Genomic DNA, 15722 nt, shown 5'->3' with positions numbered 1-15722 from the left:
AGTTTACTAAACTTCCTGCATCTTTCAACATCTGTAAAGTGTCATAATGCTGTTAAAGTCTTGTTTTGTAAACATCTAGCTATAAAGTGACATAAACTAAGTTTGTGGTTTTAGTAAGCATCTGTTTAATAAATTTGATTCGTAAACATCTGTAAAATGTAGCTATGTTATGTTTTGTAAACATCTCAAAAATGTTATAGTTTTATAAACTTGCTTTTCTTTTCTTAAGTTCTGTAACTTTTTTAGTAAATGTCTGTAAAGTTTCATAAACTTGTTTTATAAACTGTTTATAGTGTTTCATAAATGCTGCTGCATCTGAAAGCATGTGGAGATTTACTACTAATCACAGAATCGGCTTTACTGACGAGATACGCATGATCATCACATTCGATTATTTGCACAGCCCTACTTGTGCTTTGTAAACATCTGTAAAGTCTCAAACTTAAGTATGCTAAAGTTTATGTTTATGAAACAAGTTTACGAAACTTTGCAGTCATTTACTAAAAAAAAAAAAAAAAGTTAAAAAATGTAACCGATGAAACTCAAGTTTATGACACTTTACAGATGTTTTCAAAACATGAGTTTCATCTGTAAAGTTCTGTAACTTGTTGTTTTAGGAAACATCTGTAAAGTGTCATGCATGTCAGATTGAACAATCATTTGTTTTGTAAGCATCTGTAAAGAGTTTCATCTGTAAAGAGTTTCATCTGTTCAGCTCTGTGCCTTGTTTTAGTAAACTTCTGTAATGCGTTTCATAAACATCTGTTAAGTTTGTTTTTAACCTGTATTAATGTTGTGTAAAACTGCGTTATCTGTCTTTTGGGTATCTAGAACACTGAATTTCCATCTCCTACCTAAGACTGTAAAGAGAAGAGTTTATGCCCTGAAGAGGCTCCAGCTCCAGAGCGCCAACATAGAGGCCAAGTTCTATGAAGAAGTCCATGAGCTCGAGAGGAAGTATGCTGGCCTCTACCAGCCCAACTTTGACAAGGTATGCAAATGACTCGCTGTAATAGCAAGCATTCTGTTCAAACACGTTCTGTGTTAGATCGGAGCTGGTTCACTGAAGTATTTAACCCTTCACAAACCTGAAACGCTTTCTCCAGCATGAAAGTTGACCTTCAGGCCTTGCTGTTTGCCTGGACATGACCAATATGTGACCCCGGACCACAGAACCAGTCATAAGGTTCAACTTTTTTGAAATTGGGATTTATACATCATCTTGAAACTGAAAATCTGGAATCTGAGGGTGCAAAAATTCTTAATATTGAGAAAATCGCCTTTAAAGCTGTCTAAATGGAGTTCTTAGCAATGCATATCACTAATAAGGAATTAAGTTTTGATATATTTATGGTAGGAAATTTACAAAATATTGCTCATTTGACCCATACAGTGTATTGTTGGCTATTGCTACAAATATACCCATGCTACTTAAAAAGGTTTTGTGCTTCAGGGTCTCATATGAGTGCTAAAGTCAGTCCAACAGAACGAATGTCCAACTGTCTGGAGACAATCTAGTAGTTCACCTTTTACCCACAATGCATATAAAGGGAAGCCAGCCTTCTTGTTACAGGCCCATCCAACGAGAATGAATTGCTGTGGTTTTGTGTTACACACTTGTTTACAAAATGAATGCTATAAGAGTTTTGCCCTTGAAATGATGATGTCATGGATATGAATTGATGATGTCACATAGCACAATGCTCCTTTGTTCAGAGACGGGATATTGTGGCTGGCGCTGTTGAACCCACAGATGAGGAATGCGAATGGCAAAGTGACCGGGAGGAAGAGGAGCTTGCTGTAAGTCGATACTTGTGAGAATACTGAAAAATATAGTATCATATCAATTGCAAATTACAATTTTCAAGCATTCTGCTTTCTTGGCAAGGTTTTTTTTTGCTGAAAGCCCTGAGTTACTGAAAAGTCCAATCTGAGGATGAAGTGATAATGGTCTTATTTAACCAAATATTTTTGACCCACAGGAAGATTTGCAGAAAAAAGCTGCTCTGGAGGAGAAGCAGGCAGATTCAGCCGGAGCCGATGATCCGAGAGGAGTCCCGGAGTTCTGGCTCACCATCTTCAAACGTGTGGATATGCTGGCAGAAATGCTGCAGGTCGCTTTACTTCTCCTTTATTAATATCTTCGCAAAAAAAAAAAATAATAAAAATAAAAATTAATTATGGTAGGGTTTTCATTACAATTTTAAATAGAATTTAGCAGTAATTTGGTGAAATAAAGCAGAAAGCCTTACAGTTATTACAGATAATTGCTTTGATTTAGGGCCGTTTATGGACAACATGAGTCATTGGGCAATAATAATAATAATAATTATTATTATTTTTATGCATTTCTTTTATAATAAAACCATAACCTTGCATTATAGTGAATTTGCCATGGTTTATGGCTGTTATTATGCACAAATATAAACCATTGGCCAATAATAATAAATTATTATTTTATATATATATATATATATATATATATATATATATATATATATATATATATATATATATATATATATATATATATATATTATATGTTAATATACATTTTCTAATAATAATAGCAACCTCAAATTTGGGTTTTAATTAAAATTTTAAATAAAATATTAAAAGTTACCTCCATTAAAATGAATTTGCTCCGGTGTAGTGCTGATATTCAGAACACGAATCACTGGCAAATAAAATAAAATATAATAAAATAAAATAAAAATAGGGTTTTACTTATAATTTAAAATAGAATTTTACAGTAATTTGGTAAAATAATAAATCAATATTTACAGTGAGTAATTGCAGTGATCACACTGAATTTGCTGTGGTCTATTATTATTACATGTTTTATAAGAAGAAGAATGAACTGTAGACTCGGATGTGTGTGTGTAGCGATTTTGGAGCTCCAGCTTTACATTTTATAATGAATAACGGTTTAAACACACTGCATAAAACAATGCATAAAACAATATAGAAAGTGTCTGCTTTGACCTTTTGCATAAAGAGTTGATGTGGGTTACACAGGATGTGGTTCTTGTGACAGGAAGCTTATAGAGGATATGCGATTTTGTATTGGTGCATGCAGAATTCACATGCAATCTGATCATATCGTCCTTTAATGCATAATTATCTTGAAATTTCTTTTGTATACATAAGTGATCAGTAGGTCGGCATCCTCAGAGTTCATCAGCTGATTTTTCTGTGGATTCCCTCAGCTCTGCTTTACCTTATAATCCATTTCACAGAATGAACTTCCCCTGAAAACCTTCCCCAGTGCCGAAAACATGAAGTTGCGTCCATGCTGCCTTGGTTTAACCATTCTGGGATCTTTTTGTTTCCTGTAGGAGCATGATGAGCCGATCCTGAAACACCTGCAGGACATCACTGTGAAGTTTTCGGAGCCTGGACAGCCGATGGTTTGTCAAACAGCTAAACAAGCTTCTGTTTACTACTGACATTTTTTAACAAATGGATCCAGGTTTTCAATACTGTTCAATTGTTTGTCAAAACAGAGTTTCACGTTAGAGTTCTACTTCGAGCCCAACAGCTACTTCAGTAACACGGTCCTCACTAAAGTCTACAAGATGAAATCAGAGCCGGACGCAGAAGATCCATTCTCATTCGAGGGCCCGGAGATCATAGACTGTGAAGGGTAAGATGGAGAAATGGCCTACTGTGTAGTGGTCGACCCATATTGTTTTTTTGTTTTTTTTTGACAGCTGATGCAGATGCCGATATCTTGGAAACCAGGGGGGTCGATAGCCGATATTAAACCAATATAATTTTTATTATTATTATTATTAATATTTAAGAAATTTTAAATAATTTGATAATGGATTCAAAAATAAATGTGTAAAATAAACATACTTGTACTTTAGATGACAAAGTATTTTTCACAAATAAATAAATATTTGATTAAAATATAATTAAAAAGGAAGTAAACTGTAACCAACAGGGCACTCAGTATTCTGGGAAGTTTGTGTGCATTGGGAATCATATTTTTCAAATAAAGCCAGGGTAACACTTATCTTACATACAGCACACAGAGAAAATGATATGAATATGACAGTGGGCAAATGCATAAAGTGCAGCATAATTTGAAATTTCAAACACATCGGCCAAGCAGAAAAACTTATCGGCCGATGCCTATATTTGAAAAATGCCAAACATTGGCCGATATATCGGTCAACCACTGCTATTGTGTATATATATAAAAATACAGTGAAAAGGTTGGACTAATTAAGATATTTTAAGGTTTTTGAAAGAACGTGCAACAAGGCAGCATTTATTGGATTCAAAACTAGTTGTGAAATATTATTAGGGTTTCAAATAAGTGTTTTCTGTTTGAATATACATTTAACCGTAATTTATTCCTGAGATGTAAATCTGAATTTTCAACATCATTACTCATTTCTGATTATCATCAATGTTGAAAACAGTCGGGCTGCTTAATATTTTATTTTAAATCATGATATACTGTCGTGTAAAAGTTTAGGGTACTTAAAAAATGAATAAAGATGATAATAATTAATGCTTTTATTCAGCAAGAAAGAATTAAATTGATCAAAAGTGACAGGAAAGACATTAATAATTAGAAAATATTTCGGTTTCAAATAAATGCTGTTCTTTTGAACTTTCTATTCAACAGAATCCTAAAAAAAACACATATATTAAGCAGCAAAATGTTTACAATAACTATTATAATAATCAAGCACCAATAATAAATGATAATTGTGTAGCAAATCAGTATATTCGAATGATTTCTGAAGGATCATGTGACTCTGAAGAGTAATGATGCTGAAAATTCATCTTTGTATCACAGGAATAAATTACATTTTACAATATATTCAAATAGAAAAAAAAGTTATTTTTAATTGCAAGGTTTCTTTTCACAATATTACTATTTTTACTGCATTTTTAATCAAACAAATGCAGCCTTGGTGAACATAAAGAAACTTTCTTCAAAAAAATCGTAATTATTGCAAACTTTGACCAGTAGTGTCATATTTCCAAAAATATGTGCTGCTCAGATTTTGCATAAATGGCACGTTCATGATGAGAGGACAACACTTTGCATTTACATTTGATTCAGTTCTTGACATGAATCTGGATTCGCAGTGTTTCTAACTGCTGCGTTTTCTATTGTGTTTCAGTTGTAAGATTGACTGGCACAAAGGCAAAGACGTGACGGTCAGAATTGTTAAGAAGAAGCAGAAACACAAAGGCAGAGGGACGGTTCGGACGGTCACCAAAGAGGTTCCTCAGGAATCATTCTTCAACTTCTTCAATCCGGAGAAAGGTAAGAGAAAATGTGGCTTCCCAACAGAAGAACAGAGAATCACCGTTAACAGCGCAACAAAAGACTAAGCCTCGTCTCAGTTTGTGAAATAAACCTAAACAAATCTAAATGCCATCCTCTTTGTATGATTTAATTAGACTGAAATCTTGGGATTAAGATAATTGAGCGTGTTTTCAAATGCTTTGACATCCTTTCTTGCAGCATGCAAAGGCTTTTATTGTTATGTTCTGTGTCAGTAAGTCTCTGAATAGGTTTGTCGGTTTGGCCAAATATCTCTTACTACTAATTAGTGGTTAATTCATCATTTTTACTGATGGAAATATGTCAACCAGGCACAATTCATTCTGTTATTTGAGCAACTGACTTGAAGTGTGAGAACTATCTGTCATGAGGAATATCAACAATATCAATTCCTTTGAAATTGTGTGTTTTTCATGGGATATGTGTGTTTAAGTATAGTTTATTTGTGTGCAAATGTGCTTTTTAGTGTCTTGTGGACAGCAGGGGGCACCAAACAAGAGTTTTTGCTTGAATAGATAAAACAAACATCCACTACATACTATTTTGTATGTAATTCAAACATCCTCCAGGGGGCGCTTGATAACTCAATCTCCCATTGAGCTCCATTCAGAACTGTCTTATTGGAGACATCTGGACAGTGAAAAGTGTGATCATTTGAATCTATGAATTCTACAGGGGCTTGTTGTCTCGAGGGCTTGTTGATCTGAATGTGAGAACTTGTCATATTAACATTCGTATTTGTAAGTTGAAATTTACACTCACAGCTTTATTACCTTTAACCAGGTATTCCTGAGTTTTGCAACAGGAATACCGCAAAAGGAGTAGTAAAAGTCAGAGCGCTAGAATTTGAACTTGTACTGCCAGATCTGAGACGTTGTAAGTGCCGACTTGACGTTGTGCAGCGAAACTGAAATGCAAAAGTAAATTTGTTGTAAACATTTGTGTATGTCATTTTCTTTGTGTGAATGTCATTTTACACATTTGTAACTATTAATCTACAACTTCCAATTCAAAACACGGGTGTTTTGATCCTTGTCTGTGCTAATTGAAAGATTCAGCTTTTCACATCAGAGCTGTGAGTGTAATTTCAATTTACAAATACGAATGTTAATATGACAAGTTCTTACATTCAGATCAACAAGCCCTCGAGTTAAAGCTACTGATTTACCTCCATAAATACAGGTCAGTCACCTGCGTTGTGATTGGCTGATTTTAGAACTCTAAATAGAAGGTGTAAAATCAAAATTGAAATCTTTTGTAACATTATACATTTATTTATTTATATATTTTTTAAGAAATTAGTAATTTTTATTCTGCAAAGATATGTTAAATTGATCAAAAGTGATAGAAGAAACTAAAATTGTTACAAAAGATTTCTATTTTGAATAAATGCTGTTCTTTTTAACTTTTTTTATTCATCAAAGAATCCTAAAAACAAATATCACAGAATCCAAAAAAAAAAAATATTATGCAGCACAATTTTTTTTAACATAATAATAATAGTACAACATATCAGAATGATTTCTGAAGGATCATGTGACACTGAAGACTGGAGGAATGATGCTGAAAATACAGCTTTACACCACAGGAATAAATGACATTTAAAAAAAAAAAAAAAAAAAATATATATATATATATATATATATATATATATATATATATATATATATAATATATATATATATGTATAAACAGTTATTTCAAATTGCAATACTATTTCACAATATTACTGATTTTACTGTATTTTTGATCAAATAAATGAACATAAGAGACATCTTAAAATCATACTTTTTAAATCTTACTGATCCCAAACTTGCATAACTGAAAAAGCTAAGATTTCTGAAATTGTACTAATAAACTGAATGTGTTTTTAATACACACACACACACACACACACACACACACACACACACACACAAAAACAGGTTTATTGTGCCACAGCCAGCCATATTTTAACCACATTCACCAATACCCAGGAAACACTTTTAGACAAAGATGAGTTGAAAACTTTCATATGAAATCCAACTTTACGTTCCATTCGTCCAGTTTTTACATTTTTGACATAATCTTGAGCATTTATACTGACTGCCTCTGGGCAACATTCATGTCGTCTTCTTCAGTTTTTAATAGCCAAACACGGCCTCATATAAACTTTTCCCGCCCACCTGTTTTGTTTTTTCTTTCTCCCTCGTCTTGTCTCCCAGCAAAGGAATGCCAGTTGAATTTGTATCTTCAACCGCCATGACATTGTTGCTTTTCCTTCACCTCAGTCACCCTTTTCAAAAATGCTAAGAATTGAATGCTTTGCATTTTAAGCGGCATTTTCCCGTCAGCCCCTCTGATGGAGCGGCAGGTAAAGAATGCCGCCCGTCCTGCACACGGACTGTGGGAAAGAGGCGCTCTTACCGTCTATCACCGTGTCGCCGGATGTGTGTAATTTATCTGTTACCGAGGTGATTTCCACAACATTCCCGTCTGAGGTGCAGCACTTGCACAGAAATGGCAGCAGTGTGGCTGTAACTGGATGATGTAATGCGTTCAGGACTTGATGGATTTCCGAAAAAAGACTCTGAAGAGACGTCTCCTTCAGGCCAGACTTTGATCAGCTCCTTTCCAAAAAATGACTTGCATTTGCATGTTTGAAACTCACAAAACCTGTCAGGAACAAGTCTGAGTCATATTTTACCTTAAATAGAAAGAAAATTAAGCCTGATTTTGGACTGTTTTGCATTACGGCCTAATTTTAATGACAAATAAACGTTTTCACCCCAAATTCTCATTACCACAATGTTAAAATTGTTTATTATTATGCAATATTGAAACATATATATGTATATACACACACACACACACACACACACTACCAAAAATTATTACTGTATTTTTGAATAAATTAGGACAAATATAATACAAAATTGAGAATGTGTCTGTTTGTATGCATATGCTCACCGAGACTGCATAATTATTTGATCAAAAATGCATAACAAAAAAACCCCCAAATATTATAAAATATTATTGCAATTTAAAATAACTGTTTTCTATTTAAATAAAATTTAAATTATGTTCCTGTGTTGCAGTAATCTAATTTTGAGCATTTCTTATAATTGACAATATTTTTGTGGAAATGTGATGCATTTTTTTTTTTTGCTCATTTGCTCATAGAAAGTGAGCTTGCTATATATATATATATATATATATATATATATATATATATATATATATATATAAGCTATATCATTTTAACATTATAAAATATAACAACTTATTATGTAATTACAAAAACCATCATGATATATTAAGAGAATGTGAATTCAGTTAAGTTAATTGTGATGAAAATAAACTAATAGGCTATATTTAATTTTTCCACAATATAATTTATTTTGCTGTTGTGGCATTTTTCATTTTTTTGTGGAATTTTTGCCAGAATTAATACTTTGTCTTTTCTTTTCTTTTCTTTTCTAGCGTCGCCTGATGGAATGGTGAGTGAGACGTCCTGCGCTCTGTGTTTTGTCGTGTTTGTAAACCTCTGAATCATGGAAGTGTGCAGCACATGTCTTTTAGCTGCCTACACAAACACATACTGCAGCTCAATCCTCCTCTGCGAGTTTAGAGAACACGCCACCAACAAGAAACATCTAAAGTGTTCCTGCGTCAGTTACGGTTAACTCTTCATATAGTAACGTGGCTGCTTAAAAAAACACAAGCACAGTCATTGCACAATGGCTTCTTAGTCAGTGCTCGATAACATCTCTAGGTCACAATATTGAAAGTGTGGCATTAGTATGACATCAGTAGATGCTATTTTCAGTCCTGGAATTATTCAAAGTTTTTAATTCAATACTTTACTCTAAAAACTTCCATTGGATGCTCATTGTGTGTGTTTGTGTCCAGGATGTAGACTTGGACTTCACTCTAACTACAGATTTTGAGATCGGACACTTCTTCCGAGAGCGGGTCATTCCCAGAGCGGTGCTTTATTTCACTGGAGAGGCCTTAGAGGACGACGAGAGTGTACGTCTGCTCTTTTTACTGTCACAAGGAAATCTAGGACTGACTATAGATTAAAAAAAAAAAAATCTGAATATATTTAATATACATTTTGATGTATGTATGCTGTACATTAGCTTAAATTGTAATAAAATAGTTATTATTTTATTGGATTTCATTTTGTGTTAAGACTCTTGGAATGGGTCACTTTTTAGTAGATTTTCACCATTTTAAATAAAAAAAAAAAATAAAGGACAAAAAGAGCATTAAAATGTATGTGTGATGTTGTTTAATTTTATATTGGCACCAAAATAATATTGTAAATATTTAATGTCTCACCTAGACCCTCTGTAAAATAAAATATATTGCTTTTATTTTATAACGTATGTGTAATTCTATGCTGTTTTGCAGTATGAAGAGGAGGATCTTGAAGAGGGAGAGGAGGAGGTGAGAATCCTTTAATAGACACATTTACCATTTAATAATAGTCTAAATGTATGGGCAGTTGCAGTGTAACAGCAGACTATCATGTGTCATTCAGGATCTGGATGACGAAGGTGAAGAAGAGGATGAGGGAGATTTTGATCCCACGGTGAGCATTTAAATAATCTGTTTGTCTATTATGCATTATCAACTATCATTATTAAAAAAGCAAAAAGCAGCATGCAATTAGCTGGGGTTATACATTTTTTAATATCTTAATCAAATTTATCACAAATTTGAGAAGTTCTGCTGGGATTGTAGATTGTTTTTAAAATAAAATACTTGCAAACTAGTAGATGCTGTGTGCTGCTTACAATTTTTTTTCTATATACTTATATGAAACTGTATAAAATATGCAGCAACAAATTAGTATGCCATGCACGACTTACTGGTTACTGCGCATTATATGTATGATTTTATGTAAACATGTCTCAACTTTTGGCACTTGGTAGAAATTTCATTACATTGCATTCTGAAATACAATATTCCCACTGTATACTTAGTTTGTATACTGCACATTTAGTGTACTGTGCACTGTGTACATAAGGCATACTTAAAAGTAGTAGTTGTATTATTGTATTCCAAACATAGTCGTCTCTTAATCAGTGCATTGAATAAATCCATATTGCTGATCTGGTTTTGATTGAGGTGGTCTGGATTGAAAGCATTACCTTGTATAGTGCTTCATGATCAGCTGCATGCCTGATGTGTAAACCTGTGTGTTTGTCCCTCCACTTCCCCTTTACAGGCATAATTCATTTCTCACTTCATGCATTTCTAGGTAAGAGACACTTGAAGGGATGTGGCGCTATTTCCAATCTATCTTTTGATCCGTCTTCCCTTCATTGTTATAGCCTTTCTCCTCTGCTTTCACCCTTATGTCACTTTCACATGAAAAGTTTGTGTGCGGACTGTTAAGTTTTGCTTGAAAACGGCAGATTTTGTTTCATGTGAACACGGCAAACTACTATTAATTACGTATAATGAGCATTTTTGTTCACATATAGATGCTAAACACTTCGATGGTAAAAGTATTTTGCAAACATACCGTGGTTTGAAACCGCAATGTTGATATTATCAATGTTTAAAACAGTTGTGCTGCCTAATATCTTTGATCTATAGAAAGCTCAAAACAACTGTTGATTTGAGATTTTATGCATTTGTGTGAAGTTGCAAATACACTGTTTGCAAATAGATGCTAATCACTTTGATGGTGAAAGTATTTTGCAAACATACTGTGGTTAAAAACAACTTTGAAAAAGGGAAAATAGATCAGCCAGATGTACGCAAATATTATTAGTTACGTATAATTTCCATTTTTGTTCACAAATAGATGCTTATTGAAAATAGTAATAAAAACAAATGTAATTGAAGTGAAATAAATATTTTCTTCAATGATAAATACAGAAAGTAATTTATCATTGCCGAACATCAACAATACCTGCCATCTGAACTTAGATGGCAGGTGCTCAATACTACTAGAGAGTGTTTACCATGGTGAAAGTGTTTTGCAAGCGAACCGAGTTGGAAACAACCCTAAAAATGTGAAAGCAGATCAGCCAGGAGGATGCAACAGTCAAATTTGGAATTGAATAAACAAACGAATGAAAGTGTGAAAATGACATTTAAGACTAAACTTCTCAACTCCCACTCATTAAATTAACCTTATAGGTGAAGTGTGTAATTTTAAAGTCAAAATACATATTAAGTGGTCTGGTCAGACATATCAATTTCTGGCTTAATGGTGTGCAGTAGTCGGGTTCTGGAAGTAAAAATGCCATTTATTTTCTCCATGGGAATTTTTTCTTTCTTTTTTTTTTTTTTTTTTTACAGATTTTTACAATTTTGTTTAATCGGTTTACATTATTTCAACTCATGTTTTAAATAATAGTGTTTAACAGTGGAGTCCTAGTTGAAAAATACATTATTCATGATGCTGTACAGAAAATTCCAACAATCTTTGGAATTTGAATAAAAATCTAAATACTGAGAAAATCGCCTTTAAAGTTGTCCAAATGAAGTTCTTAGCAATGCATGTTACAAATCCAAAATTAAGTTTGATATATTTACGGTAGGAAATTTTCTAAATATCTTCATTGAACATGATCTTTACTTAATATCCTAATGATTTTTGGCATAAAAGAAAAATAAGATATTATTTGATAATTTTATTTTTGGATAATTTTGTGCTTTTTTTTGCTAAGTTTTTTTTTGGCTGTTTTTGTGATTATGGGTCACATTTTACAAGATTAGATGTTAGTCAGTAGTGCTCATGATCTGCAGATCATTCGCCATCGTCCTCAGTCATCTCTCCTTACTCTCTTTATGTGGTAAGAATGAAAATTCAGTCATTAATTACTCACCCTCATGTCGTCCCAAACCCGTAAGACCTTCCTTCATCTTCAGAACACAAATTAAGATGTTTTTGATGAAATCTGAGAGCTCTGTGACCCTCCATAGACACTACCAAAATCAAGGCACAGTAACGTAGCAAGGACATCAGTACAATAGACCATGTGACATCAGGGGCTCAACCGTAAGTTTACAAAGCAGTGAGAATACTTTTTGTGCGCAAAGGAAACTATTATATAATTTATTCAACAATTCTTCTTCCCGAGTTACGTCTTCTGCCATTTTGGAGAGTACCCCAGAACATAATCCCTTTTAGCCCCCCACCCCAATTAAACTAGTTAAGTACACAGTCTTGTACCTTTGTTCTTTTGTCGGATTTTCAAATACTTTTTTGCTTCAAATAAAAGTTTGAAGTAGCTCGTAGCTGGGTGGTTTTCATGGCTTATAAGGCTTTAACAAAGGGTATTTTTAAATCTCTATGGGAAAAATGAACAAAAAAATACTTCCAAAACCAGCACCACTTAAAAACTGGGCAGGCATTAATGCACTTTATTGTTTAACTTTGGGGTAGTCCAATTTGCAACCAATGGCAGATGGGGCGGAGCCAAAGTCTGTTCGAAAACATTAGTTTTGCTATTACGGTTGATGCAACTACTGGTGCAGAAATTACACACTTCACTTTTACCAAACAAAGCATGTATTTATAAACAAAACCATCATCAGGCAAATCATTACTTCCTTTTGCGCAGTGCCTGTAATAATATTCATAATTCTTCTATCTTTAATCTCTGTCTCGTTGTTCCAACAGAAAGACCCTCCGCCTGCAGAGTGCAAACAGCAGTAAGACTGGTGAACAGATAGCCACGGCACAACTCGGCTGTCCGTCAGACAATTCGACGATGTGGACGCAGGCCTCATTTCCTCGTGGACTCGCCACACTAATGCAATAGGAAACCAAACGCTGTTTAGGAAATGCATGTTTGTTTGTTTGTTTATTTCTCTACTGTTTACTTTTACAGAGATGACCTCAGATGACCTTCTCTTTCGCAAGTCGTGTAATTTCACGCGCCAAAAATTAACCCTCAAAATGGATAATATGTATAAAGACGTATGATTTATTTTATTTTCTATATTCGAAACGTAGAGCTGGTGTGCATGAGGGTCAAGAAAAGATGCCACATGTGTTTTGAATTCTTAACGTCCATATGCAACCATGGCCATTTTTATAACATAGCAGGTTTTTGGACACTCCCCAGATGATATGTGCTCCCAGGCATCGTCCAGTGTAGCATTACTCAGGGTTTCTTTTGCCAACAAAATGAACCTGCTGTCTTCACGAATCTGACATAACTTAAATTTCCGATATAGCTGTTACAATGTAGTTACGAAAGTGTTTTGATGTGGATCGTCCTGCTCAATGGTAGCCGAACGATGTGGATTGTGGTAATAGAATATTTCTGATTCGTCTCCAGGGTTGGGCGTCATTGAATTCCCCATCCCTTCGTGACATAACCCATATCCATGCCATGCACGTTGACATGGGATTTCAGTTGTATTTTATTTCACTGTGTGGTTATGTGTCAAGTTGCTTGCATTCATGCACAGAATTGCATCAGTATTGGGAATGTTAACGAGCAGATCTAAAAGCCATTGCAGGTTTACTCTCCGTTTAAACTGTGTGAGAGCCGTAGCCTTATCTGGAACTTCTTTTGGTTTGTAATGCAGCATTGTTTCCATTTTGTACAAAATAGACAAAAAGATTCTATTAAATGTTGTGCGACATGATGCCGCAAAGTCTTGCTCTTTTTTTTATTGTTGTTGCATAACTGTGAAGTCTGACAGTTCTCACCTGGTGGATAAAGCTGGAAGAATTGAGCCATTTATATGGAACAGAATATCACAGAAACCTGCAGGTAGGCTGTCAGTAAGCAATCACTGAGAACACCCTAGCATCCAAAGATCAATGCTTTGACGACCACCTACAACACTTCAGCTCGTTTAATACCTTATTATGTCCTGTTTAAGAGAAATATAATGCTTGAAATGACCGTGGAAGGCTATAATTATTCTGTGAGCGTAATTAGGTGGAAATTAGAGCGGGAAACTGATCCCCAACAAACCAGATTCCAGAAAGCGTCAGCTATGTGAGGAATCTCAGCACTGATACTGCTTCACCAATGTGAGGCGGCTTTGTGTGAAATACTTGCTTGCATTCTCTTAGTACTTTCTCAAGTGTGTAATCCGCTGGTTTAGATTCCAGAAAGCCGGATCGGTTCTGTCTGGGATCATTCCCACTTTCACACCTCCCGCTCTGGTTTCTTTCGCGAGTTTGAAGATGTTGTTAAAAATGATCTCGAAGTCTTGCTATACTTCAGAGTGGAATGGGCAGAATTTGTCTCCTGCTTTTTATCATCATGGCATGGTTGGAATGACATTATTGTCATTCTAGTTTTGTGATGCTTAAAGGCATGAAAGCGGTTCGAAAGATTTCTCACGGTGTGATATGCAAACATCAGAATGTCTCTGATTAAACATGCACTACATCTAAAAAGTAAATAATTTTACAAATGTATTGAAATTATGTAAACCCACATTTAATGAAGCTTTAAGTCCTTTCAGAAGGATACAAGCTGTTTTATTTTACATAAGGGTGGTCCCCCCTCATGTTGGCGGCCATGTTTGGATCACATGATCAGTCTAATACTATTCTTTTTTTTTTTTTATCTCTGTGACACTCCTATTTTTAGAAATTTTTGGTTTTAAATTAAATTACTATATAGTAATGCAATATTTATGATGACATTAGTTTTTGTTATACTTCCTCTGCACCAATAGGTGTCAGTATAAAGTCCAAAACAATAAAAATTGCATATTACACTTTTAGAGGGCTAATGTTGAATTGTTGAATGTTTTTTTTGACTGGTTGCATATGAAAGCATATTTTATGGGTTGTACAAGCTTTTAGCACACAACAGCAAAAACTAAATGAAGTAGTACGTTGCATTACACTAAATGTACCATCAATTTTTATAACTACAAATTAACAAACAGACTTAACAACTTCATGTGAAGACCGAACAAAGAAATCTGTTATCCAGTGTGTTCTGCGGTCTTGGAGAAAGGTCTAACACCCCCACAGTTTCAAATGTCACATCCATTGTGGTCTTGGCTCCCTTTCGTCGCATACATGTAAACACTCTTTCTTTCTCACCCTCTTAACTTCTCTCAAATTATAATGTCGCTTTCACTGTACTGGCACTTTCCACAAATAGGGCACAAAATAGAGGTTGTATCTTTTTTTTTTAAAAAAGTGATAAGGGATAACATGGCAACAGGGTTGATTTTAATATTGTTATATTATTGTAACCACTTTACATGCTACGTAAATTTTATGTTAGATAATTGTTTATAGAAATAATGTTACTTCCTAGTTCTCACAGTGTCATGGAATGATCAGTGATTATTATGGGGTTAAATTATACAAAACTGGGTTGAATATAATACTGTTACATGACCAAAACCAGTTTTCATGTTGTGTTCATAGTTACATATACTGTTACATGACCAAAACCAGTTTTCATGGTTT

The 15722-nt window shown here is 34.2% G+C and overlaps 1 protein-coding gene across 3 annotated transcripts in view; it reads left to right on the top strand.

Moving 5' to 3' along the window:
- The window catches only part of LOC109086323 (nucleosome assembly protein 1-like 4), a 15301-nt gene extending 1380 nt beyond the window's left edge, over window positions 1-13921 (top strand). The window contains exons 4-15 of one of the 3 annotated variants that reach the window (XM_042752630.1): window positions 832-991; window positions 1717-1800; window positions 1983-2114; window positions 3339-3410; window positions 3507-3646; window positions 5148-5293; window positions 8777-8793; window positions 9206-9325; window positions 9713-9748; window positions 9843-9893; window positions 10533-10565; window positions 12945-13921. In XM_042752630.1, coding sequence (XP_042608564.1) covers window positions 832-991; window positions 1717-1800; window positions 1983-2114; window positions 3339-3410; window positions 3507-3646; window positions 5148-5293; window positions 8777-8793; window positions 9206-9325; window positions 9713-9748; window positions 9843-9893; window positions 10533-10538 — 964 coding nt within the window. In that variant the 3' untranslated portion in view covers window positions 10539-10565; window positions 12945-13921. Of the gene's footprint in view, window positions 1-831; window positions 992-1716; window positions 1801-1982; window positions 2115-3338; window positions 3411-3506; window positions 3647-5147; window positions 5294-8776; window positions 8794-9205; window positions 9326-9712; window positions 9749-9842; window positions 9894-10532; window positions 10596-12944 lie in introns of those variants that run through there. The other 2 variants (XM_042752628.1, XM_042752629.1) reach the window with 2 other exon arrangements.
- Window positions 13922-15722: the final 1801 nt, after the last annotated feature.

Source organism: Cyprinus carpio, chromosome B25 (assembly GCF_018340385.1).
Source record: "Cyprinus carpio isolate SPL01 chromosome B25, ASM1834038v1, whole genome shotgun sequence".
NCBI classification, from domain to species: domain Eukaryota; kingdom Metazoa; phylum Chordata; class Actinopteri; order Cypriniformes; family Cyprinidae; genus Cyprinus; species Cyprinus carpio.
Note: the sequence above shows the minus strand (reverse complement) of the source record. Positions and strands in the feature narration are given on the sequence as shown.